Source organism: Fusarium flagelliforme (assembly GCF_020744385.1).
Source record: "Fusarium flagelliforme strain FIESC 12 MPI-CAGE-AA-0113 chromosome Unknown B0J16scaffold_4, whole genome shotgun sequence".
Taxonomy (NCBI): domain Eukaryota; kingdom Fungi; phylum Ascomycota; class Sordariomycetes; order Hypocreales; family Nectriaceae; genus Fusarium; species Fusarium flagelliforme.
In genome coordinates, this window is record NW_025763506.1 from 2,685,309 (window position 1) to 2,709,406 (window position 24,098).

At 50.0% G+C, this 24,098-nt stretch overlaps 5 protein-coding genes across 5 annotated transcripts; 4 read left to right on the plus strand and 1 right to left on the minus strand.

The window, feature by feature from the left end:
• The first annotated feature begins 849 nt into the window (after positions 1-849).
• B0J16DRAFT_341769 (uncharacterized protein) lies at positions 850-3,930 on the plus strand. Its single transcript, XM_046127855.1, has 2 exons — positions 850-3,426; positions 3,475-3,930. Exons 1-2 carry the CDS (start codon positions 1,342-1,344, stop codon positions 3,796-3,798), a joined length of 2,409 nt encoding a protein of 802 aa, XP_045983126.1. The 5' UTR covers positions 850-1,341; the 3' UTR covers positions 3,799-3,930.
• Positions 3,911-7,373, minus strand: B0J16DRAFT_414831 (uncharacterized protein). The gene is made up of 3 exons (XM_046133476.1): positions 7,282-7,373; positions 6,913-7,227; positions 3,911-6,859 (listed from the first exon to the last, which is right to left on the minus strand). Exons 1-3 carry the CDS (start codon positions 7,312-7,314, stop codon positions 3,986-3,988), a joined length of 3,222 nt encoding a protein of 1,073 aa, XP_045983127.1. The 5' UTR covers positions 7,315-7,373; the 3' UTR covers positions 3,911-3,985.
• A 1,944-nt stretch (positions 7,374-9,317) lies between these two features.
• On the plus strand, positions 9,318-12,898 carry B0J16DRAFT_414832 (uncharacterized protein). The gene is made up of 4 exons (XM_046133477.1): positions 9,318-9,887; positions 10,404-10,740; positions 11,345-11,967; positions 12,042-12,898. Exons 1-4 carry the CDS (start codon positions 9,812-9,814, stop codon positions 12,593-12,595), a joined length of 1,590 nt encoding a protein of 529 aa, XP_045983128.1. The 5' UTR covers positions 9,318-9,811; the 3' UTR covers positions 12,596-12,898.
• A 300-nt stretch (positions 12,899-13,198) lies between these two features.
• On the plus strand, positions 13,199-15,334 carry B0J16DRAFT_133482 (peptidase C1B, bleomycin hydrolase). The gene is made up of 2 exons (XM_046121781.1): positions 13,199-13,695; positions 13,747-15,334. Exons 1-2 carry the CDS (start codon positions 13,484-13,486, stop codon positions 15,047-15,049), a joined length of 1,515 nt encoding a protein of 504 aa, XP_045983129.1. The 5' UTR covers positions 13,199-13,483; the 3' UTR covers positions 15,050-15,334.
• Positions 15,335-19,944: 4,610 nt separating this feature from the next.
• On the plus strand, positions 19,945-22,621 carry B0J16DRAFT_268633 (uncharacterized protein; the record flags this gene model as incomplete). Its single annotated transcript, XM_046123492.1, has 2 exons — positions 19,945-22,312; positions 22,371-22,621. 2 exons carry the CDS (start codon positions 19,945-19,947, stop codon positions 22,619-22,621), a joined length of 2,619 nt encoding a protein of 872 aa, XP_045983130.1.
• Positions 22,622-24,098: the final 1,477 nt, after the last annotated feature.

The following is a 24,098-nucleotide window of genomic DNA, read 5'->3' on the forward strand; positions in this document are numbered from 1 at the left end:
AAGCAGTGATACCACCTTGAGACCTAAGGTAGTTACTTTGGTATAGCAGGCTCATATGTAATGATCCAAGTAGTGAGGCATTAACCTTGACGGTGAAGGACATAGTACAGAAGTTTGGTAGATAAGTTAGGATCTAGTCATTTTGAAAACCCTTAGATTTCTTACTCCTTGTGCCCTAACGTCCAGGGCTCGGTCCCATGCCCCAAGGTCTTGTTGGTTAGGCATAGGAATGCTCGGTTTCGTCTCTTCGTAATGATTAAGGAGATATTCTCATGGCATGATTTGCAACAATTATTATACCGTAATATAAGCAGCTGAACACATACTTGGTCTATGATTCGGAATTCGGCGAGTCACTCAACAGCCGATTGCGTTTCAAGGGACGGGAGAATTACATGTAATAAATAATAGGATCCAGCTGGCAATGTCCATACGTATTCCTTAAACTCAGGTTTATAACGTCTCAATAGTTCTACTAGGTGCTATAGTTATAACGAGTCCTGGATTTTAACGTATGTAGCCCTGGGTACCTAACGGTTCACATATGTTGTGAGCCTAATGTTAAACAAAGTTATTCGGCTCGGGAGATGACACGCCCACTTCATAACGTCATAACGCTTCTCGTAGATTGGCCGTTGATTGAATCTCATGATATGACTTGATACTCATACTCAGCACAGCCCAGTGCGGCCCCGCAAATGACAATCCTCTTGTTCTCAGCCTCAGCCTCCTGGAACAGCCACACTAAACCCCAGTTATGCGGCCGGGTGAGCTTTCTTAGCGTTCGGGGTCACCCGATAGATGCGAATTGAGACCCTCATGAGCTGTTTGACTGGTGTGCCGTCTTTGCCTGGACCCTATGACGACCCAACTCCCATACTCCAAGAGCTTGGTTCTCTGCAGGTCAGGTTCCAGTCCCCTCTATTCTCCCTCTCCACGGTAAGGCATCGACCACTAATACCATCCAGGTAAATCAAATACCCTAGCCAAGCACTTCGGTCCGCCCGCCATTGACGCATCGCATCGCATCAGGCGGCGTATCATCTCGAATTTAAATGGACGAGAAGCCTGCGGTTTATTGCTCGATCCGGCATGATCTCTCGAGCTTCTATTCTTCTCCCTCATAATAACTAGACTAGCTTCCTCAGTCTCAGTCTCAACCTCAATCTCTTCCCTCACCCAATCTAGTTTCATTTCATTTCATCCCCATTTCAGTTTATTTTATTTCGACAACGGAAGCAACCCCGCGAGCTCCACACAAATACCCCTCCTTCTACTGCAGCTTCAGCTTCAGTCTTTTTCCAGCACAAGAACAAGAAGAGCTGAGCAAAACAAGCGACAATGTCTTCCCTTCGACCTGATGATAGGTCCAGAAAGGATCGCTCCAGGTCGCGCTCTCACGATCGCAGGTCTAAGAGCGATGTTGCACCTGAGCGCCCATCTTACAGCGATTACCGCGAACCGAGCTATATATACCCAGAAGATGACTTGAATGACCGCACAAGACCGGGCGCACCACAAGCGAGCGGCGCTCTTCCCTATCCTGAAGAGGGTGGCATCTATTCTATGCTTCCCGGAAACCAAGCACAATACAGCTACGATGCTTACCCGACCAGTTACCAAACCGCCTCTCCAACCAAGGACTCGCCTTACAGGTCCTCGCACGACAGGGTTGACGGCAATCTGCCAGGAGCATTCCCAAATGACAGCCGTCGCGAAAAAGAAAGAGATCCATTCGCCTATAGTACAGAGCCCCGTACCAAGGACGAGCAAGACAAATTCAGCTTTCTGCCCCAAAAGTACATGCGCAAGCTCACCGGATCTCCTGGTGAAAAAGAGAAAGACAACCGAAGCCGTAAAGAAAGGCTAGACGATGACCTAGCCTATGGACAGCCAGGGCTTCCTCCGCGACCCAAGGCCGAGACAGATGACATGGCTTACGGTAAGGCTGTGGGAGTTCCTTCAATAGCCACCCAGGTCATGACCACGTATAACCCCCCTCCAGCTTCCGATGACGACTATTATTCTCAGCAGTCACCCTCATACGGGTACTCTCATCGCGATCCTGCAAGTCCATCTATTGATCAGTATGGTTCGCGCAAGTCCAAGGACGATCTCCGCTACAATGACAATTATGGTTCAAACGCCAATGTGTTGACCGTTGAGCCTAGAAACCGTGAGGACGACAAACATCGTGAACATCGCAGAGATAGATCTTCCGATCCTCGCGGCAGTTCAGATCGTCTCGCTGTTGACTCTGGCGACCGAAAACGTGAGAAATCGCGAGACAGATCCCGTCGGCGCGAAAAGTCTCGAGAAAGATCTCGATCTCATAGGAGAGAAAAGTCGGGTGATACTTTAACTGTGGACAAACATCACCGACACAGATCACGATCCAGAGACGGACACCGCAGTCGAAAAGACAAATCCCCTCAGCCCCCGACCGAGAGGATGTCAGGTCTCAGCATCAACACTGGGCTGACTGTCGGCGGACTCGCCGCCGGTGGTTTGGCCGGTGCATCGCTAGCAAATGCTCCAGCATCCCCGATGTTAGAATCTTACTATGGTACTTACCAGGATTGCTCTCCAATGCCATCTCCTCTGCTGCTCGCTGCCAAGTCGAGCGACGATAATAGAGCCCTTGAGGCACTTTCACCACTTGGGTCTGATAATGAGGATGATAGCAGACGCCGCAGCCGACGTGCCCGTTTCCATGATCCTGAGGACATCACAACTCAACTAGCTCAAGCCTTGAAGGGCAGTCGCAAGCCTGACACCGAGCCGCTTATTGAGATTCTACCAAGCTTGACACACGAACAAGTTATGAAGCTACGTGCTGACTACAAGGCGCTCGTTAAAACAGGCTCCGAACGTAAGGGCGTCAACGTCGCCAAGCATATCCGCGCTCGCCTCAAAGACGAGGATCCTCTGTTGATGAAGGCCTGCTACTCTGTTGCCCTGGGCATGTGGGAGAGCGAGGCATACTGGGCCAACTTTTGGTACCAAGGCGATAAGACTCGCCGAGAACTTCTCATCGAATCTCTCATGGGCCGCACCAATGCCGAGATACGTTATATCAAGGATTCTTTCACAGACAAAAAGTATGATAACAGCCTCACAAAGTGCATGAAAGAAGAACTCAAAGAGGACAAGTTTAAGAAAGCTGTCCTTCTCGTCCTTGAGGAACGTCGCATGGAGGAATATGACCACTATGGCCGTCTGCTGCCCATCGACTACGCTCTGGTTGACCATGACGTCGCTGATCTTCGTCGATCTATAAAATCAGAAAAGGGTGGTGAGACAGCCATGATCAACATCATCGTACTGCGGAGTGACTCTCATCTACGCGCCATTTTGCAGGAGTATGAGCGTCAGTACCGTGCCAACTTTGCACGCGACGCTCTCAAGAAGAGCGGAAACCTTGTTGTAAGTCCAGTCCATTTATACTCCTGTTCCATAGCTAATGCCCGCTAGGGTGAACTTTTGGCTCACATCCTGAACGGCGTGATCAACCGTCCCGTTCGTGACGCCCTCCTCATTCACCATGCTACCTCGGCATCTCGCAAAGATGGACTTCGTCGCGAGTTGCTCATTTCACGTCTCGTTCGATACCATTGGGATCCGCACCACATGCGGGCCGTCAAACAAGCTTACCGCGAACGCTACGGTAGAGGCATGAGAGATGCTGTTCGTGATGCAACAAGCGGCGAATGGGGCGAGTTCTGCGGTGAATTATGTATTGCACGTATGCCGGATGATATAAGAAAATTCGACAAGGTCAGCTATGGCACGCGATAAGCGAATTTATGATTTATGAAGAGATGGATTATGTAGCATCGGATATTGTCAAAGAGTTATGGTGCATGGAAAATGCCTCGGATGTTTGTCATGGTCACAAATCTAGCAGTTTAGTAAATACATCAACATGGTTTTATCTTTTCTACTGCTTTTGCTATATGAATGGATTCAGGAAATCCATTGATTATTATTTCTTAGACCCTCTGCCTCCCCTTTTGCCCTTGCCGCCAGCACCTTTCTTGCCGCCGCTCCCACTGCTTCCGCCAGCCATCATGACCCTCACCTTACCAACGGGCACAACGTTGAAGGTCTCCTCAGGCTTAAGCGCCTTGATCAGCTCCACTTCTCGTGGCCACATTCGATCCTTGTCCCGAGCATTCTCATCCACCACTCCCTTCTTAGTAGAAGCCGCCTTCCAACGCTCGAGAACCTCCTTAACTGCCTTGCCCTTCTTTGTCGCTCCAGGCTGCAGCTTGGCCTTATACTTGTAACGTCCCAGAGCATTCCATGGGGCACAAACAGGGATGACCTCGAGAATCTCGTCGCCTGGAAGAGGAGTACCAACAATGGCATCGAGCGCTGTCATCTGACTGGCCTCGTCTTCGTCCAGCATTTCAACGCCTTCCTCCATCATAACACGTCGGATCTCTTCGTGTTCAGCCGTTTCCTTTTGTTGTCGTTGGTGCTGTGCACGACGTCGCTCTTTGGCAGCAGCGAGCTCAGCCTCACGATCGGCTTTCGCTTTTGCTTCAGCTTCGGCTTTCTTTTGTCCAACTGTTGCTCCAATCAAGGCTTCAGCAGCGGCTCTGTCTTCATCATCTTGATGCTTGTACTTTGCGGCAATCTTCTTCGCTTTGCCCCGTTGCCCTCGCTTGGGAGGATGCTTCTTGGACGAGTTTACTGTATCGTTCTTCGTGTTTGCTCCCGCAGGCTTCCCGGCTTCCCTTTCTGATTCAGCAGATTCTTTAGATCCAGCGGCTTCTTCATCTTCATTTCCTTCATCCTCTTCATTCTCTCCCTCTCTTTCGTCACCCTCGGCCAGACCTTGATCAGGGGTCTCATCAGCTGCCTCATCCGAGATCTTCAGCTCAGAAACGCCTTCTTCAGCCTCTTCGACGTCCTCATTACGCCCTTCGCCGTTTCCGAACGCCTGAAGAGGGTTATCACGGGGCTCTTCGTCATTTTTCTCATCTTCGGATTCGTAATCAGAGGGAACATCGGAGTGTTCTGCATCGGGTTCATCGGCGTCGCCTATCATATCTGCTGATTGAGGAGCCCGTGAGGGTTCGTCACCTGCTACCGAGTCTAAACCGTGTAAGCGATGCTTGACGTGCTTGGCTTTACTCTCTTCACTGATTCTGAAAGCAATACCCAGCCCAAGAAGAAGCTGGGCTGGAGGAAGGAAGTTCTTCTTCCCACGAATCATGAAGCTTCCCGCTGGCAAAAACTCTCCTGTCGGAGCAGATTTGGAGACTTGGTCAGCGTTAACCCACCACGCAGACATGCCAGCTTTGGAATCCCAGGCATTTGACGAGCATACGGCGAGTGATCCTGCCTGGGAAAGCGTCGACGGGGGGATAGGTGCATCTGGCGTCTTGGGGTCGTTCTTGATAATGACACTGGATGCCCCATGCAGATCAGCATGGCAGTAAATATCGCCTTTACGAAGGTACTTCTTGTAGATGGTCTCGTTCTGCTGGGCATCTTTGCCTCCGATTACAAGATAGCCGTCTGATGAAATGAACCAGATGAACTTCTCGAACCACATCTGCTTACGGATGGGCTGAAGCAAAGCCTTCTCTTGTTTCAACCCCTTTTTGAGATCCTCGGTGATCTTTTGTTCCGCATTTTTCAAGGCCCTGGAGGCCTGTTGTTGAGTCTTCTCCTCCTTGACAGCTGCAGTCTTCCTTTGGTCGAAATACTCTCGAGCGTTGCTCCAAGGGCTCAAACCCAGGTTGATCTCCACACTAAGCGCCTTGTTGGTCTGCTTCCCCTTAGCTGCAGGTGATGTGTTCTCATCCTCGCTCAGTGCGCTATCATCATCGTCCGTCTCGTAAGGGTCGTCTTCTTCTTGTTCAAACTCTTCCTCGGCCAACTCGAGCGTGATAAGGTTCTCGGCAAGGTTCAGAGGTAGCTTAATAATCTCGGCAACAGGATTGTGCCGTTTCTTCTCACGTTCAACCAATTTCCCAACATCCACCCAGTCCATTCCTTGATTGAGTAACCCGTTGACGGCGTCCATGGTTTCCTGGACACGTTCGACATTCGCTTCTATAGCGGCAGCTTTGCGGAAGTTGAGGGTTTGTGCTTCTTGGAGCCCCTCGATCCGTTTATTTTGTTCGTTCTTTGCGGCCTCCAACTTTCGCTTTGCTGTTGCCTCGCGTTCACTCAGCTTGGACTCCAGTCGTTGACCTTCCAAAGACGAGAAAAACTCATCGACCGTTTCATTGTAACCCTGAAATTCAAGGACTTCAATCGCGGGGTCCTTCTTCAGCTTGTAAGGAATAAATGGATGGAAATCGTCGTAGAGTAGGTTGTCACGCCTTGTTTTTGTTTCGTCGTCATCGTTGGCTTCGGTTCCTTCAGGTCTTTCTCGGCGTTTAGCGAATATATAGCCAGTGCATGTTTCTGAGCTTGTAAGCTCTTCCACGATTTTCCGGGCTTCCTGGAGTGACTTGACCAATTCGTCCAGCAAAGTTTCGTTCGCCAAAACCTCATCTGGCTTAACAGTGGTATCGAAGTTGTTCGTATGTAACCAGTGATCTACGAGCACGGGGGGAAGCTCTGTGATAGAGACAGCCAAACTCTTCCTCAAATCACCACCAGGCTTGCCCTTTTGCTTCTTCGAAGACGTTGCATCGGCAGCCGCCTTGGCCACGGCAGTCTTGAGGGCATTTTGTACTCTCTCTTTAGTTAAGAGAGGTATTCCGCCATAGTTCTGCCTGTTGTCAAGAGAATATTGCAGTCCGACTCGCTGAGGCTCCTGTCCTTCACCTTCGGGTACGGTTCTTGCCAGGGCAAGGATGTTCAGATCGGCATCAGTGAGAATGATGTTACCGCTCTAGAAGTAAGTGTCAGCGAGTCTTGTTCGAGACCAAAAAGTAGAGAACATACAGCAAAAAACTCTAAGAACATGCGGTATTGGCCATCACTAAATTCAAATTCCAGGACTCGATCAGTGCCCACTTGTCTAACTGCCGTCAACCGTCTAGTCTTGAGAAATTTCCGGAGCCGCGCAACGAATATGGATGGGGCCGCGGCGGTTGTACGTGCGAACTTTGTCAAGTGGCAACGAAATCCAGTGTCAATGACAAGCTGCTTCTTGTTGTCGGGTTTCGCAAACTTGAGAAGGAGAATTTTGGAGGAAAGGTCGTATACGTTGGAGAGTCTAAGAGTCACCAGGCGTTCCTGGAGCTCATGTGCGATAATCTTATTCGACAGTTAGAACGGAGTTACTGTATATATCTTTCACATGGCACTCACTTTCACATCCAATGAAGAGAATCTTTGCTTCATCTTGAACTGCAGTTCCCAGGCCAAGGCACACAAAGTTGAGAAAACTCAGGCTTTACACTACATCATCGCGATACAAGGCAAATCCCAACGTGGGGTAAGGTGGAGGGGTATGCTGACATCATCCAAGCCGCCACGTGACCTTGAGCTTGTAGGTGGAAGGAGAGGGAAACGTGTATTGGATATGGATAATATCCACAAAAATTGACAACCAGCTTTCATGTATCCATATCCGGCCTCACACTGACAAGGAATGGTTGCAGCTGTGGGGGATTTCTCATAGCCGAACAAATCTGAGAAAACCGCTGGCATTCTCGGCATGCTCGTCTAGATGTCGCTAAAGGATAGGCTTGTTGAGCCCCCAGAAACATGGACTCAGTGGGTTGATGGCAGACCCGCGTCGCAACACCATCTGAAGCGCCTTTGCTACCTCAATGCGCATCAGACTTGCATTAGTACGACAGAAGGTGCACGCATCGCATCATTGCTTGCGTGGTGTTGATGAATAACACGAACATACTGTATATCACAATGTATGCAGGCATTATGCGCAGAGATACCCCAGATTTGTCTCAGATCATGACACCGGCACGGTTCAGGCCTTCACTGCCGACAGCTCCCAATGGGTACGCAAAGCTGCCAACTTAACCAGCACATGACACATATTGAGCCGAGGAACTCTGATCAATTCTTTCAATCAATATCCGTACAGGACACTAGAAAGCAAAGCACATTTCGCACGGTACTCTTGGGGACCGAGGCACGGATCCAATGTCAGAAGCTAGTGGTGGCCTGAGATTATGTGACCCGATGTTGCAAATTATCTCAAAAAGGATCCGTCGTCAGCAAATTGGCCAAAATGCTTTTTTGGTCGGCAGAGCAACTAGAAGCCTAGACTTGGTCTAACTTGGCAAATTAATGGCTCCCACCGGTTGCTGTGTTATTGATAAGGAGGATTTGCTATCAGGCATGGAACATGGAACATACAAAGGACATTGTACGAGGTATTGAAATGAATCTCAGACAAGAGAATCTGTTCAATTGGTTCGGAGAAGAAGCCAGCGACCGGGGACAAGCCTTGCTGCAGCTAACGGTGGTGATGACGAAGCTGCGTTGGAGGTTCAAACACAATTGATAAATACGGGAGGTTGGTGATCGATGATGACTGCTCAAGGTTGGTGCGAATCAGACTTTCCATGGGCCGTTGCAGCTGACGGAAGCTCCGAGGCCACCCAATGCTAATGCTGGCGGCTTTTGGTATTAGTTCCGCCGATTCTTGAGGCCAAGATGAGGCAGACAGACAAGGCAGAGTACCCCAGGTGCGCTGACTGGAGGGCGTTCATCAGTGACAACTCGTTTTCAAGTCAACAGTACCTACTCTAGGTAGGAATGTATCATATTACACGCTTGCACTAAATAATACACTCGCATAAAAGGTGCAGCGTTGTCCAATGGTCAGCTTCCACGATTTTCCCCGTGCCCGTTCAATATTGATTACGAGTTGAATCATGCCTGATCAGCCGCTGGAACTGCAGCTGAACGAAGTTTGTTGGCGCACCGGCGTTGGAACTATTCGAGAGTCAATGAAATTGGAGAGGTTGGGAATTCACATGGCCACCAATAGGATGAAAGATACTGTCTGCACGAGCCCGCCTTGTGGTCTCCTCAAACTGTGCTGCCGCTCGAGAATCGGTTCTGGTTTCGCGCTGGCCAGCCATGCTTTTTCTTCAGCTAGGCGATTCTCGACTATCAGAGGATTGTATAGCCAACTCGGTCACAGAGTTTTATTTCCAATCATCGAGAGGCTTCGAACTGAGATCCTTAGATCTCGCGAGGAGTACCGACGATGAAATAAGTGGTTGGGGATACTGTGTGGTGCCGCCCACAGCGGCAGCCAGGTTCCACCCCCTGATTAACATGGTTTGAACGGTGGCGTTACTGGTTAGGATCCGGATCATATCTAAATTGGTAGGCTCGCCCAATGACGCGAGCTCTCAAGGTCGCTACGATGTCCAGGAACAGGCCAATACGGGTCAAATTGGTTAATGAGGTGAAGTTGGAGCTAGGGAAGAGGGAAAGATCATCGCGCTGGAATCCATGCTGCCATGCTACCGAACAGGCCAGATGGCGCTCAACTCAGTCGACAAGGTCCGACAAACGCGGAGCGGTGACGAGATCGAAGCTTCATCACTTGCGTATGGGGTTGTGTTCCACTTTCTATTAACGTTTTGCAGGTTATTGTTTGAGAGCCATGCTCAAAGCATGGGCCGTGTCACATCTTTCAAGATGAATCTGGAGTTGGGAAGAATTGCGTGGAACAGAATAGCGCGGATAGCTGGCTGACATGGAAAGCTGGGTAGCTTCCTGGCTGATTACTGGCTAAAGCTAGAAGGTAGCTAGGTAAGAACAGGAAAAGAGCTCCAAGAGCTTTTGGGAGGCTGGCTGATTGTCTCTGGCTGAGACGCAGGAGGAAGGGTTAGCATGGTCCGTTCAGGCCAAGATGGGGCTGCAATCACGAAGTGGTTGGTGGGGCCTTCCACATACGGGACTGAGGCTGCGGATCTATTCTTCATTTGGTAAGAGGTAAATAGAGCTACATGCTGAACCCCCTGGCATGTAAACATGACAAGTGGTAAACAAGCCGTCAACAGCAACAACAAAGAACAATCGACACACCCAAGGGGGTGGAATATGGCAATAAGGCAGGATGCGTGAAAAAGGGCTGGGACAAGACAGGACACGACGGATCAACAGAACGTTGCGCTGCCGAGGGAGCAACACACAAGTACAGTAACCGCTCACAGAGGCACAACTCGTCCAATCCTGCCCCCGTCTTCAAAAGCCCAGTTTCGTTCTGTGTCCTGTCCGGTCCCTCTTCTCCTCCTACTCCCTCCAATTATCGCCATCCACATCGACATCGTCAATTCACAACCTCACCCAGACAAGAAGAAAAGAACGACTGAAGGCCTTCGCTCGCCCTCCGATTCTTTTCCATTCTCTTCGACTTTTGTTTCGTAGGAACAAGAGCCAGAGAACTTCTTGTCTTCCTTTCGAATTTCGGAAGGTTGTATGAGAAGCTTCTCTCGCGCCAGCAAAAGTCGCAAATCTGGACTTTGAGGCACGCGTCCCCGTTCCTTTCAGCATCTTCCCATCGACATATCGGGAATCCGAGTCCCATACACAGACCGTTACCGAGACCAAAACCCACGAAGAGGTTGAGATCAAGCCCCAACAGCCCGAAGCCGGACGGGAAGGTCAATACTCTTCTGTCTCTGTCACCGCCGAACAGGCTCCTCCTTCTCGCCCAGAGCAACAGTTTAGCGAAGAAGAGGTCCGTATTACGCGTGAAGAAGAACATTACCACCGTCCCGGTGTCCAAAAATTCGAGCACGAAGAAGAGCACTTTACTATCCGTGAAGACGCCCGACGGTATGTCCGATTTTACATTTCATTTTACAGCCTTTTCAATGGCCCATTTTCTTTTGCTTTTTTAGTCAATTGCACGGGGGTACAATACAGACAGTCATGGTAGAAGAAAGCCTGGCTTTCAACGTCCATGTCTGTCTGTTCGACCGTCCGTCTGTCGTTGCGCTGATCTCACTTGGAGACGTAAAGACAAAACCGCAATCAAAGCACCGCTAGGCGAAAACAATTGCCGTTGCCCCTGAGCTTCTTCCCCCAGCCCTCGGTTATCACTTTCACTCTTCTTGGTCTGGCTCGCCATTACCCATAATGCACGGGGCGCTTCAGTCCCCAGCCATCCCGTTTATCACATCACATCTCATTTCCTCTGTTGACTCTCCCCACACCTTCTCACCTCACACCCCACCCCCTGCACACTACCTTGGCAACCCACCTCAGCTTGGCTGGATACCCAATTTGCTTTTGCTTCCTCCCCGGCTCACTAGCGCCTCTAAGCCTGCTGGCCTGAGCAAGGCGGTGGAGCTATCTCAGGGGCCGCCCGCCTCCCGTTGCCATATGATACGCAAGCGAATTACTATAGACATCCATCAGCTAACCCAGACAAATCTAGACCTCAACCTCCCTCTCAATACCAACCTTCCCAGTACCAACCACCTCCTTCCCAATATCAAACTTCTCACACTCACGTAGAGATCGACACCCACCGTCATCCCTACTACTCCACCCCCATCGACCTCGCTGAACGTGAATACCGCCAGCGTTACCGCCCTGCCCAAGCTTTTTCCACAGAAGACCCTCCTTCCCACTCTCACTCTCACCACCAACCTCAAGACAACTTCCAAGCCAACAACTACACTGTTGAAGGCCGACCCGCTCCCCAATTCCATTCATCTGAGAAGACTGAGTTCAACACCTTCACTGTTGACGGACGTTCCTCTCGCCCTCAGTACCAACACACCGAGAAGACCGAGTTCAACAACTTCACTGTTGACAGCCGATCTTCCCGACCTCAGTACAACACCTCTGAGAAGACCGAGATCAACAACTTCACTGTTGACGCCCGCTCTTCCCAGCCTCAGTACCGAGACACCAAGACAACTCAGGTCAACAACTTCACCGTTGACACTCCCGCTTCTCGTCCATCTTACAAGAAGGACGTGAGATTTACCGAAGAAACCGTCGAAGCTTCCAAGCCAGACAACAAGTCCAAGATGGGTTACTACGACGACGACGGTCAGTACAATCCTCCCTATCCGGGCAGCTATTGAGCCTTTTCGTCTCCTTGAGTAAAAACTAACAGTTGCCAGGTCACTACAACTCCATGCGCTCCGGCGGCATGCACAAGCTCGGTGACAAGGGCAGCCGCTCGATCGAGGTTGACATTCACGAGGGTCCTCGCCCTTCTGCTGACTGTGTTCCCAACACCGTCAGCATCCCATGCCACCACATCCGCCTGGGTGACTTCCTGATGCTCCAGGGCCGCCCCTGCCAGGTCATCCGCATCTCTACCTCCTCTGCCACCGGTCAGTACCGCTACCTTGGTGTCGACCTTTTCTCCAAGCAGCTTCACGAGGAGTCCTCTTTCATCTCCAACCCTGCCCCCAGTGTTGTCGTTCAGTCCATGCTCGGCCCTGTCTTCAAGCAGTACCGTGTCCTCGACATGCAGGAGGGTCAGATCGTTGCCATGACTGAGACTGGTGATGTCAAGCAGGGTCTCCCTGTCATTGACCAGTCCAACCTCTACTCTCGCCTCCACAGCGCTTTCGAGTCTGGTCGTGGCTCCGTTCGCGTCCTCGTCCTCAACGACGGTGGCCGTGAGCTCGCCGTTGACATGAAGGTCATCCACGGCTCTCGCCTGTAAGCGTGTTCAACTGTTTTTTTAAGACGGGCAGCCGTTTGCAATGCGACTACTTCCCAATGCCTAATTGAGCGAAGGGACAGTGCTACCAGCTTCACCTCGTGATGAGGAGCAGGTCTGGGCTGTCTCGGACCTCACCTGTACAATGTCAAGTTTTCATAGGGGATTTGTTGTGTTAAGATGGTTCGAGTTTTGTTTATGTGTCGAGATTGGATAAATCATACTGGCCAGCTGGAAATATTGGAGTCTTTTGCGTAGATGGGAGGGTTCTGTACATGAACCATAGTAATTGACAATTGATTCCGCATCTACATAATTCATTGATCCGCGCCTCTTCTCTATGCCTCGTGATGTCCTATCTATGATGCTATCGGGTTTTGAACACCCGTGCCTTTGCTTGCAACACTGATCTGTCAAGTTTCCCCTCTCGTTTTATCAAGCTAACCATGTCCGGACACCATTTTTCGAAAGTCCCGATATCTTCAATAAGTAGTTACCCTAGATTGTTCTTCTCAATCCGCTGGTTTAATCGTTTGTCGTGCCATTGACTGTTCGTCCAAACAACTATTGCTTTACTTCTTCCACCTGCTGAGATATTGTTTGCTTTGGCTTCTCATTTAACAACTCCTCCCTCATGTCGGTATTGCCTTTCTCATCAAGGTGCTTGCTTCCCCGCGTTATGAAACTTAGCCCAGGATGGATGGATGGTAGGACCCAGCCTTTTCTACACGCAAGCTTATGATTGATAAGAGAGCGCGTGACAACTCTCGGTTACCTGGAGAGTTTCTTTTCTCTGGAAGTATTTATTCCTAACTTATCCTCATCCCCTGCATCTCAACACAGGCCTTATAACCACTACTTGTCACACCTACCCTGAACTGGCATCTCATCATGGGCGCCCAACCATCTAAGCCAACACTTCATGAGAAGGCTGTTTTTGAGCGTTTTCATAGTCTTCAAATGCAGGACGATGAAGAGTTCGTCGAGATCAGTAGCAACGCCGAAAAGACCCCCCTAGAGCCTCTCGTTCGAGACGCACAGGGTCTCTTGATCGATGTGCTTGAGTCATGGCAGGCTTCCGTTCTTAAGGATCCCAAGAATAAGTGAGGCTCTACTACTACTACAGCACTAGCTCGCTACTGACTTCTAGGAAGACTTGCCCTCACCGCGCTGAGCTCAGCCAACCCAAGACAGGTTCTTACTTCATTGCCTACCGAAATCGCGGACCAGCAGATATTCAACGTCAAGATTCCATTCGAAGGTGACCCTATCACAAATCAGCGTTCAAGCGGTCGCTGCTGGCTCTTTGCCTCCACAAATGTTTTCCGTGTGGCCCTCATGAAGCGATATAATCTCGAGAGTTTCGAGCTGTCGCAGCAATACCTCTTCTATTGGGACAAACTCGAGAAGTCCAACTGGTTTCTTGAACAGATCATCGATACTGCTGGAGAAGACCTCGAAGGTCGCCTTGTTCAAAACTTACTAGGCGACATCGTCTCAGATGGTGGCCAGTGGGATATGGTTTACAATCTCGTTGAGAAGTATGGTATCGTGCCTCAGACCCTGTACCCAGATACATGGAATGCTCAAAGCTCCGGTGTTCTCAACAACGTCATCAAGACTAAGCTTCGCGAGTTCGCACTTAAGCTAAGAGGATTGGTCAACTCCCAGACAGGTGTGTCTGCTACGACACTATCATCAGTCAAGGACAAGATGATGCGCGAGATCTCTCTTATCATGACTCTCCTCCTCGGGCCACCACCTAGCCCCGAGGAGGCTTTCGTTTGGCAGTACAATGACAAGAACGGAAAGGCTCATGAACTCAGGGCCACTCCTAAAGAGTTCGCCAAGAACTTATACAGCTCCGAGTTCCGGATCACATCTACCACAATTGAGAGTATGATCTCACTTGTGCATGACCCTCGTCACGAGCCGCTCTCGCTACTCTCAGTCTCACGACTTGGAAACATTGTCGGTGGACGTGGAGTCAGCTATGTCAACGTCGATATCAATACTCTCAAGCAAACCTGCATCAAGATGCTCAAGGCCGGTCTTCCCATTTTCTTCGGCAGCGACGTTGGCAAGTTTAGCGATTCTAAATCTGGTATCATGGATCTTGAACTCTTCAACTACGAACTTGGCTTCAATACCAGCTTGCTCGGTATGAGCAAGGCACAGCGACTGACGACAAAGGAGAGCCAGATGACACATGCCATGGTGCTGACAGCTGTGCATCTTGACGATGAGACGGGCAACCCTGTCCGCTGGAGGGTGCAGAATAGCTGGGGGACTGCTGCGGGCGATAAGGGCTGGTTCGTTATGAGTGACGCTTGGCTGGATGAGTTTGTTTACCAGGCTGTTGTTGATCCCCGATTTTGCAGTAAAGAGGTCAAAGACGTCCTCAAGAAGGAGGCCATCATCCTGCCTCCTTGGGACCCTATGGGTGCACTGGCTTAAGCGAGAGTTATGTTATGCACATTGAGAGGCTGTGTCACTTCATTCTTCACGCGTCGTTATAGTATCTATATCATGTCGAAATGTGCTATAAGGATATTCTATATTCTGATTAAAGTATACCAAATACTGTTATCACGCAAGCAAGCCTCGACTAGCTAACAACACTGTCATCTTCGGTCACGTGTGGGTCGTCGTCGTATCTCCTTGTAGGACATGATGATAGATCAAAGATACAATTAACGGGATGGGATCATTCACCACTGCATGACCTGACATGGGATCGCGAGAATATTATTTCAAGTATGTGCGTCTCGGCAAACAAGTAAAGCTTCACCGCTGAGCATTATGGAGTATGGTTTGCAACAATCAGCAGATGTTTCATCCTGGTTCCTGATCCGCAACTTACAAGAATCGCTGATCGATGATCGTGCCTTCAACATGCACACAAGGTAAGTTCCGTCCCACGTCCCACATGACAGTCGGAACTGTATGTACCATCGACGGCCTTTGAGCATACCGACGGAATATTCAACTATTATCAGCCTAGTCCTCCTGTGGGCTGAGGGCTGATGTGTCACGCTGGACAGTTCTCTTCGTGGCGCGGGAACGTAGACAGAAAGATCAGCGCTGTTTGGGCCAGATGGATGCCCAAGCAAGACCTCCAGGTCGAATATGGTTGTTTTCTTTTTCCTCTCCTCGGTGCCACATTGCGGAGAAAGTGTCTAGCTAAGCTTATTTGTGATTTAGCTTCACTCGTCTGGTCGCAGGTGAAGGTGATGATAGACACAGCATGTGATAGCAAACATATGAGTATCCCACACCCATCCCCTCTGGAAAGGTGACAGCTTTGTCCCAGAGCGATAAAAGAGTCATCTCGTCGTCAAAAGGGACTAACGTTAGTAAGTAGTTACCTGAAGCCGCTCAACGGTTCCGACCGAGTCTCTTTGTGAATTGGATTCTCCAGGTGCAAGCTACGGGGATGTTCCTGGTCAAACAGAACCAGGGTACGCCTTCTTCAATCGCCGAGCTAATTCTTTATACCAAGCCTTTCCAGATCGGCTCAATACAGTGAAAATCAAGTTTCTTATGTAGGAAGTATCCTGGAGTTGTGGATCGGCTTGGATATTCGCTCGGATCTTGATGTGGTGGAGGTCATGTTTAGGCGTTAATCAAGGACAAGGGGTGCTACTGATGCATCCGGTGTTGGAATCCTTCCTTCTGGTGGGTAGTGAGCAGTTATTGCACCAAGTATTGATTTGGTATCGGACTTTAAGGCTATAACAAAGGCTGGCCCGCATTGGCTAAAGGTGTCTGCGTCGAGGCAGGCTCGCAAGGGGACCAATGCGTGTAAGCGAAATGGACTCGGACGAGCTAGGGAACAACAACAAGCTGTCATCCAAGGTTTGAAAGGTGAGGCTATCTGGATCCCGCAATTATCTGTCACTTGTCAACTGGGTACGTGCTGAAGAACCCACATCTTGAATGCATAGGACGGATGAGACAAGAACGCACATACGGTGTTTCCCATTGTACAACGAAATGGCTGATCTGGTTGAGTAATGAGAACTCTACATGAGTTGGGTATTCCTTGTTGACAGGAGGCATTCGTTTAGTTGGTATCCGTATTATGGAGTAAACTCGCTGAAAGCCTTTTGCATCTGATACTTGTCGTATGGGATTGAGCTGAAAGTCCAAGTGCGGGCCGTTCCTCTAGCTGATGCAATGACAGGACAACAAGCAAAGATTCTGTACCCGTGGGATTGGGATAGGGTAAAATACGATACTCATGGTTGGTTGGGTGGATGGATGGATGGCTGTTGCAAAGAGCGACTGGGTACTGTATTGTGTCGGGAGTTGTTGATTGATTGGGTAGCAAAGACTCACGATGATACTGTCCATTTATGGCATTGATTGATATGGTTGTCATTGTAGGTGCCTATTTTCAGAAAAACTGTCATCAATGGCTGCTCGAGGTAGTACAGTGCTTTAAAGTTGCAACCGTCAGTTTACTTTCTTTCTCACCGAAAGGCCAGCGCTTTGAAACAAAAATAGGTTGACCAAACAAGACGAAGCATGATTCAACACGAAACGACGACGTAGCCGCCTGCTTACCTACCTGCTAATCTCCCTAGTCGTCCTTCTGCCCAACTTACGACTACCTCGTCAAGTCTTCAATCCTCTTATATAGAACCTACTAGGCTACCTACCTACCTAGGTAGCTTTCCTTCTCAAAAATCTAGTTATCAAGTCAGTACCTATCGATTTATGCCCTATATGGGAGATACTTTCCTATTACCTTAGTAGGTATCCTTTCTCGCCAATTCATTGTCACTGCTTCAACCGACTTGGCTGGGAATAAATGGCCTTGCTGACGTCCCATCTGTTCCCGTTTCACCTTTCATCGACACTCCTAAGAGACAAGTCCTTCAGGTTACCCATATGTTTATTCTCAGCAACGAAACATTGATTGCAGGTCTACAAATTGAGAAACTTTCATCTTGGCCATTGCCAGTCATTCCTGTCTGCACACATGCAGGCAACTCTCAGTTTCGGTATTCGCCACAAAAAAGATAACCGAGTTTCAAAAATAGCAGTGGAAACTGCCCGGATTCGCTTGAGCGAGGAGACGTCATTGCCCAGGCACCAAACAACACCACCATCCTGTTCAGGCGTTGACGCCAGCTAACGTTAACGCCGAAGCCAACGTTTCTGCAGGAGAAAAAAAAAAAAGAGTGTACGAGTACGGTACGAGACATAACGTTAGTCTAGTCTACACGGTCGCAGAGCCTCACGATTCAAGAAGCAGCACGGCCAACGGTTCTAGCTCAGGTCTGACAGCCCACTTGGGTCTTCGGTCTCAAGCTATTTGTCTCGAAATCAAGGGTTCACGAGGTCCCTGACCCTGCCCTGGCTGGCATCGAAGCCTGACAACTCCATCCCCACCACAACCATTGCAGACCCATCAATCACCAAGCGGACGATTAACACAGACACGTCCAGCTCGCCCCACTGTACCTATCCGAAGCCCAAGGCCCGGGCTCGAGCCTGGGGTCAAGGTTGTTTGTTCTTGTGTTGGGCTTGGCCTTCTAAGTTTTTGGGCTCCAAGCTTCATTGTTCGGCAGGCGCCGTCAATGCTACTTGTACATACATAGTACATTAAAACGTTCCATCACTTATTCGAGTTAGTAAGCCCGGTAAAAGTAAAAACCAGCGAGGCTAGGTAAGCATACTAACGTTGGTAGGTACCTAATTAGCCAGCTCCGCTCAAACACGGCGGGATACCCTTGGGAATCAATCCATTTCTTCCCAGTCGAGCGTGCGGTGTTGAGACGACAACACGATACAGGAACGACGGAACAGGATTGCAATTAAATAACCGCAAGCCAGCCAATTGCATACCTACCTATAGACGGCACCCAGTCTTCAGTGAGATCCAGCAAGGCAAGTTTGCTGCATTACATGCATTGTCCAATCTTCACTGCAGGCAAAGGTACATCTCATCCAAGGGTCGGACGGACCCTGTACTGTATGTAGTCTGTACACACTGCCTGGCCGCTGACAACTGCATCCTGGTGGGTGACGTTCTCCCTGCTTCTTACCGAGACTGTTATCCACACGTCTTTCTGAATAACCGTTTCATGGTGACCTTGACTGACGCCAGCTTCTATCTAGCTTACATATGTACGTCTGTAGTCGGGTTTCCTTCTCCACGCCACCGCATCGATCGTCATCGGCAATCCCATCACTCGACTGATACCAAATTACGCCAAAGACGTTGGGACTATACCGTCGGCAAATAACCACTAGTTGCAATAACGGAGCATATTGTTTATCTTCGAATCGTTTGACTTGTGGGGGGTCCCTTGGAGGTGAGAAAAATTGGCCTCTGACAAAACATCGCCAACTGCCTCTTCTGCCATCTTCTCCCCCATTCTCTCTTTCTAAACGTTTTCCCAATCTCTCCATAATTTGGTGCATTTTGTTCTTCTGATATTGCCCCTCACCCCACCTCGACCACCTTTTGGTGGTGGACCCTCGTACAAGAAGAACACGCGCACAGAGTAGAACAAAGAAAAAGTCGATTGTTCAGATAGGACACCCTGTCAGTCTGTCAACTTGCTCGTGCATTCTTATATTTCGGATAGATCTACTATCTTGAGAACTCTGTGAGTTTAGTCGCTGCTCTGTTCTGATATCCAAACTGACTGGTTAGGAATTAGTGGGAAGGAACACACTATTCAGACACAACCATCAACCACAAGCAAACCGAGCAAACGAGTTTAACCATCGCCTTTGTTGCAGAGATCGCAGGGACCCACTTGTCTGCCTCTGTCATTGAGTGACTATCTTACGAGGTAGTGTCACCATTGTTCTTGTGGTAGCTTGTCGAACTCGGCGTCATCTTGGTGACAAAGCCAGAGCTTGTCTATCAACAACACCAATTGCGATCTACCCAACAAGTGTTCTACGTCCGAAAAGTAGATCACCTGTGGGCATTCGAACTTGGGCCGTCGCTTTAACCAACATACAAACCCTGAACCTGCCGTTATTACTAGCAGGTGTTAATACTGTCATTGCTAGTCTACGCTGACAAGGACCGACCAAGTTCGACCCCTCCTCACGTGGCCTTGGCTTCGTAGGAGACTGCCGTCATTCCGCCGCTGCACCACTTACACCACTCTACAAGACGCCACTGCTGCCCTCCACTCATTTCAACGCCTGGCGCCCCAACGCTACCGCTCTTCTACACAGCGTCACGTTTTGTCCAACGTTTCTCACGACTCGACCCCGATTTCGTGACTCCGAACCTCACGCACCGTCGGCTTCCAGCAATACGCATAACCTGACGAGTGAGGAACCATTTTGGCCTTTCGATCCTAGTGCCCCACGTCATCATGACGGATCGTTATCGCAGCTACCCGTCCTCTGGGCGAGCGGCTACATTCTCGAACCACGCGAGGACTTCTTTGCCGTCAAGCATTGGCTATACTTCTCTGTATGCTGGTGATATGCATGTCATGCCGACTTCTACCCGTCAACAACAGCAGCCTGTCTCAACGACCCCACGAGGATACGTTACAACCACTTCCACAACGCCAACTCCCAACACCACGACCCGCACGTACGCCGTTACCCAGGATCCTCGATCACACAGGCCGACTACTCGAGATGTCACTCGCACGCAGAGGTCCTCCACTCTCGATTCCACGAGTCGACCACCGGTTATTGTTATGACCACCCAGAAGGACCGTGCTAATGGTACCAGTTCGCATACTTCCAACGCTCGTCCCGGAAGTCCCATGCGGGATGAGTACCGGTCGAGCGATGGGCAGTTCTATACACAGCCTGCCTCATCTATACGTTCACGCAGCACAGCCCGCTCCTATGCCGACCAGTCGGGCACCGACAGCTATGGTCGCAGTAGCAGGGAACGCAGCAACAGCTTGGTGCGCGATGATCCTTACCGCAACAGCCGTCAATCCACTACCTACCAGAACAACCCACGCCAAAGCTCCAACAACGTCGATTACGGAGACGATGGATACCAGTACACCAATGCCGGGGAATTGGTTCGCTATGATCTCGATCACTCAGCTCCGACGAGGACTCGGAGACGTGAGAGTCTCGACCGTGGATACTATCGTCCTAACATTAACTATAACGCGGATCAGCGGACATTTAACGTTGATACGAGCCCCGACTTGAGCCGCAATTATATAACCACAAACACAAGCAGCTCTTCGACCAGTCGGCAATACGATAACCGAGGAGGCCCTCCACCTAGTACCCGTGGATTCGATAAGATTCGAGGGTACGAAAGCCCCCGCGACTACGCTCCGATGCCCTCCAAAACACCAGAACCTGTTTCGACAAAACAGGATGTCCCTCTCGTCGCCACTACCGAGACGACAAGACGGCCTCGGCCAGTGTCGCTGTATCAGGAGGGACCACCCCGTTCTTCGCATCATGATGACTACTACCGCAGTCGAGAGGACGAAAGAAAAATGCGAGAGTTTCGTGAACAGCCTGAGCTTGAGCGTGCTTATGAGCCGGAGCGCTCACACGAAACCCCGTATTTTCATGATGACCGAGTCACTTCCCGTGGTTTTGGTATTCGAACTGATCTTGCTGATGAACACGATGACCGCCGCGAACGTCGCCAAGAACCCAAGAAGCGGTCGGATGAAGATTTACCGCGCGAAACTGATTATGAGCGCGATGATCGTCGCCGGAGCCGTATTGATTCAAAGGAGCCCCGTCGTGAGAGACGTGAGAGTAAGAAGGGCAGCGACGATGAGGAAAAGGAGCGTACTCGATTTCGCGATAAGGTGGCTACTGGCCTGGGCATCGCTGCGACTGCAGTGGGACTCGTCCCTGCCATCAAAGACGACGACAAGCGCGAGAAGGAGGCGAGCAGACGTAAGGGCTCTGATGACGAACGCGAGCGTGAGCGAGATCGCGACAGGCGGCGAGACTCAATGAAGAGCGAACGCCCACGAAACCTGGAACGGGATCGATCGCGACAGCGGGACCACTCACGACAACGTGATCAGGACCGTGGGTCCAGAGACACAAGTCGCCGGCCTGGAGACTCTCGTAAGAGTGGCGAGGCGGTCGTTTCAGCCTCGGACTCAGACGAAGGTAAAAAGTCGACTCGAAGACGTCACGACTCCAATGCTTTTAATCCTAACGATACATCTGATTTGAGGCAGCTCAAAGACCAGCTCGCAGCCTTAAATGCTACTGACAAGGAGAAAGAAAAGGAGTCTCCTATCGTAGCTGAAATCACATCGCCCTCCTCCTCGCCTTCGGGAGAATCGAGAAACGTGACCGACACCCGGCCATCTAGAGAACATCATTCCCCATCTGATTCAAAACCTTCCACTCCTCCTGGAGAGGAAGTTCGTGGCCGTGAGCTGCAACAGGCTTCTCTGGACGATAAGCAAGTCCGGGTTGTATCGCCCCCTCGCGACAAGAAGGACGAGAAACCTCTGAAGGGTATCTTGAAACAGCCCAAAGTTAGCTTCCCGGAAGAGCCAAATCCCATCCGCGAGGGCGTTGCACCTCATAAGGAAGACAAGAAGGCTAGAGAAGCACCCGCAGGTGCAAAATGGACCAAGATTAGCCGCAAGGTTGTCAACCCCGAGGCTTTGACTATTGGCAAGGAGAGGTTCGAGGTTAGAGATGATTTTGTAATCGTGCTGCGAGTACTCAGCAAGGAGGAAATTCAGGCATATGCCTCAGCAACACAAGTCCTGCGTGGTAGGTTCCAGGCTTAAATCCCTACATCTATCAGAGTATGCACTGATCACGTATACAGAGAGACGTCGCCGCGACGAAGATGGTGGTGACACGGATCGCGACAGGGAAGATGATGACAGAAAAAGGCATCATCGCCATCGCCGTCATCGTGAAGATGACTCATCAGACTACGAAGATAAAGATCGGGATCGAGAAAGGCGCAGGCGACACCGAGACGAGGAAGAGTACGACACGAGGTCAAGGGACTCTGACCATCATCACCATCACCATCGCAGTCACCGCGAGCGCGAGCCTGTTCTCGAAGCTTGATCCAACGGGCAAGCGAGCACAAGGGACCTATACTGCCATGCATGGGTGGATGGCTTCTTTCTCTCCAGGATTTGAGGCTTTGCGTCGAATACTTTCAGTGGAGGCATTATCGAATTTATATATTTATATCAAGCTAACATACATATACCATAAGCATGGACTGAGCGGTTTAGCGAGGCATTTTTGGATACATAAAAAGAAACAAAACAAAATTCGGCTCGGACCATATTTCTTACTCAGTATTGGCTGCTTCTTTGTCCCACAGTGACTGATGAATGCTTCTAGCTTCCAGGGCGTGTATATTTAGAGCAAGAGAATCTTGATAGACGGCCCGGTACACCCTTTGAGTTTGAAGCTTAAATCGAAGGCTAGTGAAATGATTCATATGTCAAAAATTGGGTAGCAACAGTTCCATGTTGGGTGTCTACGGTGGCAAACTGGTGATGAGATGGAGCTAAGATGTGATAAAGGCTGAGCGGTTTACACGCAATGGTGCACTAGCAGTAACTAACGGTCTACTTCGTTGAGGAGGATCGTAGGCTACACATGTGCTGTGTCTGTTTTTTGCTCATGTCAGGTTCAGGATGATCTGTGAACTGCATTTTGATGGCTCGCAAGCAAGACCAAGTGACAACTTTAACTAGGTATGTAAATCAGGATGTTTATACTTTCAAATTCTTGAAGTACAGCTCCTAGTCCATACAAAATTGCAGTATTTCCACGCCTACATCAATAAGATTTGCAGGTCGCCAGTTGTTTCGATGACAGGAAGACCTCCAAGGCACAGCCATCTTGGGCCTCGGCTTTCACAAAGGTACAAAAGCCTTGTGGCAAACGTCTTGACCGATGCCAGTGCCCGCAGTAGCATGATTGAAGAGGTAACCTAGACCTGGCGCGGGAAGGTTCGTCGTCCATATCATGCTGGCTCCCGCAATTCTCATTCCTCTGGCCGTGTCTTCTCCTCAGTATGGGAGGTGCCAGAAACTTGCCTTGGTGGTTATTAGTAGGCAATCACGGATGCCGGCCTTGAGTCTAGACTGAGGTGTTGTACGACATTTCTAAAGAACAGAGGAGCGATCGCTCGATTCTGGACAAGTGTTGTCTGGCCATGGGTGGGATAATGCGCGCCAGCGTCCTGATATCGTTAGCATTACGGGTAGAAGCAGTTTAAGGAATGAAGTCGTGACATGTTCCCGCCTCCCATTCATTTTTGGCTCGCTAAACTTTCCTTCGAGTTCAAGACTCAGGTCTTGTAGTTGCTGTTTACATCTCGAGCAGTCTTGTGACCACTGCTACAGTAGTAGCTGGATGTAATGATGGCAGGCTTGGAATGGAGAGTTCTTGAACTCGTGTTATCTCCGCCGAGTTTCTGTGTTTAGCAATTGTGTTTACCCAAGATGAAGTGGCCAGCGACTAGTACAAGGCGTTCTTTGTGTCATGTTCTGTCCGATGTTGAATCAAGATGAGACGGATGGTG